This window comes from Nelumbo lutea, chromosome 1 (genome assembly GCF_056320005.1).
Source record: "Nelumbo lutea isolate HS-2025 chromosome 1, American lotus-T2T, whole genome shotgun sequence".
Classification (NCBI taxonomy): Eukaryota; Viridiplantae; Streptophyta; class Magnoliopsida; order Proteales; family Nelumbonaceae; genus Nelumbo; species Nelumbo lutea.
This window is the reverse complement of record NC_142684.1, coordinates 41,708,837-41,713,091: the sequence shown is the minus strand read 5'-3', so window position 1 is coordinate 41,713,091 and position 4,255 is coordinate 41,708,837. Positions and strand designations below refer to the sequence as shown.

General features: G+C 38.0%; 1 protein-coding gene across 2 annotated transcripts; it reads right to left on the bottom strand.

The window, feature by feature from the left end:
* Positions 1-209: 209 nt before the first annotated feature.
* On the bottom strand, positions 210-3,815 carry LOC148874391 (uncharacterized). 2 transcript variants are annotated; one of them, XM_088964033.1, is made up of 2 exons: positions 2,660-3,369; positions 210-689 (listed from the first exon to the last, which is right to left on the bottom strand). In XM_088964033.1, the coding sequence occupies exons 1-2, from the start codon at positions 3,173-3,175 to the stop codon at positions 675-677; spliced, it is 531 nt and encodes a 176-aa protein (XP_088820159.1). In that variant the 5' UTR covers positions 3,176-3,369; the 3' UTR covers positions 210-674. The 2 variants fall into 2 exon arrangements, with proteins under 2 accessions (XP_088820159.1, XP_088820158.1); XM_088964032.1 differs by lacking the exon at positions 210-689 and adding an exon at positions 1,581-2,232 and having other exon boundaries at positions 2,660-3,815.
* Between the last annotated feature and the right edge of the window lie 440 nt (positions 3,816-4,255).

Sequence of the window (4,255 nt, the reverse complement as noted above, 5' to 3'; positions counted from 1 at the left end):
TTTCATCTCTTTTCTCATGCTCTCCCTCATCCCTCCCACTCCCTTCCATCATTTCTCTCCTCATCATCACCTTCATGTAGAACGAGAAAGAAAGAGAATTGTCGTCGGTTTTATGGCAGAAGCAAAAAAACGATGGCATCTTATTAGGCTGGAGGGAGAGTTTAGAAATATGCAAGAACAAGAAAAGGTAAAAGGACATAGAGGACAACTAAGAAAGGAAGCCAATTTTTCAACAATTTTAATAACCAATCTGGGTTCTCTTCAGATATGCATACTTTGTCGCATAGTCAAAAACATGGGCATATAGCTGATCAATCTCTATTCTTCCTACCCTAGCAATTGGGATGTCAAACTAAATTTCTTGTTATTTATCTTGATAATGACATTGCAGAGTTGAAGTTGTTACGCACTGGTATCTGATTAATACCAATTATTTTGAAATCATCCTTTCAAAGTAGGCTCCCACTACAGAAGATGGAAAGGAAAACACTTCACTGGATGAGATGCAGCAGGAAAAGTCCTTTATGGTATCCATGGCTTCAAACCAGCCCGATCTACCTTCCAAAATATCCAACTGAACAGCATAGTACAGAGGTGTCCTGAAAAAACTGTGGCTGAAAATAGATATTCCCCTTGAGTCAGATGACCGTGTGGCACCACAATGGCCTGAAGCTTCATCCAAGAGAGTCCTACATTTACAAAAATACAGCTGGAAACTTCCATGTTGATTTGACACACTAAAAGCACTTGTAGAACTACCATTCACATTTGAAAGATGAAAATACCTCTGCTATGTACTGTGATTATATATATTAGACGGCAGTCTTGAAAGGAAAAAAAAAAGAAAAAGAGATATATTACCTCATTTGCAGTGTAAAATTAATTCATACATAAATAACTGTTGTGCAAGCACATTTATATTATTGATTTTACATACATACAATGTCTTAATTCCTAAATAACATGCATGGAGCCAATGAAGAACAAACCCCTGTTATTGTATTGGGTTTTACCTTAAGTACCCATCTGGGAAATTAATAGAATATCCAGGATATATTTTCCTCCATATATCGATCTCACCGACTGGTCTGATACTATGCAATTAAAACAGATTCAACTCTGCCACAAGAAATTCAGGATTTCAAACACCATCTGTACCAACTGCGGTATTGACAATATGTTCATACTGCAATAACACACCAATAAACAAATTCATCTCTCCAGAAATCACTGAGACTTTCAGTTGGTTTTCCATATTTGTTACTCTTTTGACACACTTCAATAGCTTAAGAAATGCCCAACAACCAAAATTACACACCGAGAAACATTCCTCCTTTTACAGACAAAACCAACTGACCACTTGACAAACCCAATTGATATATGGAAGAAATTTGCTACATAGACCAAATCAAAAGGGAAGAAATCAGTTCAATTCATCATTGCCTTTGAAACTCCACTGTACCACTATTTTCCGCTTGTAAAGCACAATCATCACTGCATCATTTCCTTGATTTCATATCCCAAACTGCGATTAAAACCCAAAACCAAAACACAAACAGAAGCAAGAAAAGTAGACACTATTGGAGAAGAAATTGCAAGTTAATAAAAGAGTAGCATCAGCAAATGCCGTAATGTATGACTCATAGAAATACAAAAAAAAAAAAAGGAAAAGAAAAGAACAAACAAAATTGAAAGCTGTTTCTTTTGTCAATGAAATGTTCTTACCTCAATCTAAGACATTCACTGATAATACAGAGACAAACAGACAAATACCTGAATTTACAGAGACTTTGGTCGAGCACCCATATCTATATAAATGTAATAATAGGATCACAAAGAGTAAAGTAGCATTCTAACAAATTTATCATCAAAATCACCTCAACCCAAAATCCTGATTCTTCCTCCTCTTCTATATATATAAGGCCCTTCACCCACAATCCTCTCAACTCCTCATTTCATTACTTCTCTCCTCTCCGTCAAAAATTGTTTTCTCCTCCCCGTGCAGATAGAAGCAGCGGGCCCGATTAGTCTGTACTATACTGCAAGCAAGTACACACCATGGACGCATAAGACCTGCCAAACCAGACTCTGAGACAGTCTCTTAAGGGAAAGGAAACCCACAATAAGTTGATTGATCTATTGTGAAATTTGAATCGTCCTTGTTTCAATCTACAGAACAGCCCTCTGAAAATTTCCCTGATCAAGTTCATAGCGAAGCTTTCCGGATTGACTCTGCAATTGATTAGAAGGGATTTGTAGGAAAATTAATAGCAGCTAATACCAACGCCATCCCAATTAAACATAACAAAATTAATAACTGAAAATGAAAGCAAAAATCAAATCAAGCAGATGAACATAGATCAAGAAACAAAACTGGATTGCTCTCTGATAAAAACGATAGCTAAGAATAAAAACCAAACATGAAGAAATTATGCATTCTTTGTTTCTCCGTAAACGGAATGGAATCAATCCCATTAAACAGTTTTGTCTCCATCAAAAATCAACCTGACTACCCAGAAAAAGAAAAAACGAAACAAAAAGAAAGAACGAAAGAAATGAAAGTCTCCACCTAACTAAACAATCGAACACAAGGATTACAATGCCCACATAGATCCAACTAAAAGTAAATGAACTAATAACAAAAAGGGATGAATTGAACCTTAGAAACTGCTGCAGCAATGGCACGGCCTTCGCGAAGAAGGGCATCAGGTGGACCATCAGCAACGGCCTTACAGTCAGGTGGCGTTTCGAACAAAGAAAGCGAGAATTGCTTGTAAATAACACCAACGTCGAAGTAAATGAGGCCAGTGCTGGGGATGTCAACTCGAATACCCTTCACTGGGAACCAGAGAAAGAGCTCCTGAGCGGATATGCCAGAGAGAGCTCCGATCTGGCCATAGCTAATAGTCCCAGAAACGTTTCGATCGTAATGTACCTCATTCTCGAATTTGGCGTTGCAGGCCTGATCAAGATGAACTTCAAACCTTCCCTTCTCATCTATGATGAATTGGGTAACCCCTTTTGGAAGCAAACCTATTGGAAGCCCGTGAGACCGCAAAACATCGTATATTGAAGATGAAGACGGTTCTTCCGACGAAAGAGACGGGGATATTGAGGTGGAGATGATGATACGGAATAGAAGTACAACACAAAGGAGATGAAGCGAATGGATCATGACTATCTCTTACTGATCCTCACATGAAAGAAGAAAAAGGTTTAATCTGAATCTCAAGAATTACTTCTTTCTGCTTCTTCTGATTTGAGATCTTGAAGCTAAACCTAAGGTTTTTGCGAACAGAGGAGAAAGAAGGAAATGGAGAACAAGAAGAAGACAGAGGTGCCAGCGAAAATACAGAACGATTAAGATGTAGAAGAGTAGAATAAACAATTATTGGAGGGTGGATGTGGGTCCTGTGGGGCCCTGATGACTCCTCCATCCCTTCTACCTTTCACGATTCTTTGGGTAAATTATCGTGACAAATTGAGAGAGAGAGAAATCTTTACAGCACAACACGTGAAAGACTGAAAGGGGAGAGAGAGGTTAATGGAGTTCTGGGGTCTGGTAAGAGAAGGAGATGGGTTGGTTGGTTGTTTTTTTTTTTTTTTTTTTTATCCTTGGAGCATTTATCGATTATTCATGGGTGTGGTTAGATTTTTTTGTTGGAAAAAGCAATGATTAAGACTAAGGAAAAACAGACCGGAGCCATACAATCCAAATAAAACCAAAAAAATGCAAAGAGACCAACACAAACTAAGAAAACACAAACGAAGGAATATCCAAACAGGCTGAAGAACCTCCAAAGAGGAGAAGCATCAGTCCAAGTTTCAGCTCAATGTGGTTAGATTTTTAAGGAGTTAAAATGAAGTGATTGGAGTTGGGGATGGAGGGTTTTGTTTGGATTTGGTGAAGGTGAAAATGGTGGGTGTGAATGATTGAGAATAATTGGAGATGGAGAGGGGGAGAGAGAGATGTTTGAGAGTGACAAGAATAAGCAGCATGTTAAAGGGAGGGTTTTCCATGCCAATAATGGTTTCTTCTTGTTGAGAGGAGAGAAGTAATATTCTTACCCCTCTAGAGTCTTAAGAGTCTTAATCTCTCAATCTCTCATACATTCTCTGATTCTCCAATTCTCAATTTTATTGATGTTTCAACAAGAAGAAGACTTGTTTAAGAGTTCAAGTATCTTAACTCTCAAGTTAGCAATTTGGGAGGCTTTGACTCTTGGAGTTGAAAGGCTTCAACCATTGAAATCAA

Bases quoted from the DNA above. Each gene is read 5' to 3' on its own strand.
- LOC148874391 (XM_088964032.1), bottom strand. From the start codon at position 3,175: ATGATCCATTCGCTTCATCTCCTTTGTGTTGTACTTCTATTCCGTATC. The intron at 2,233-2,659 runs GTTCAATTCATC...AATCAATTGCAG, and splicing joins TTGCTGCAGCAGTTTCTAAG to AGTCAATCCGGAAAGCTTCG.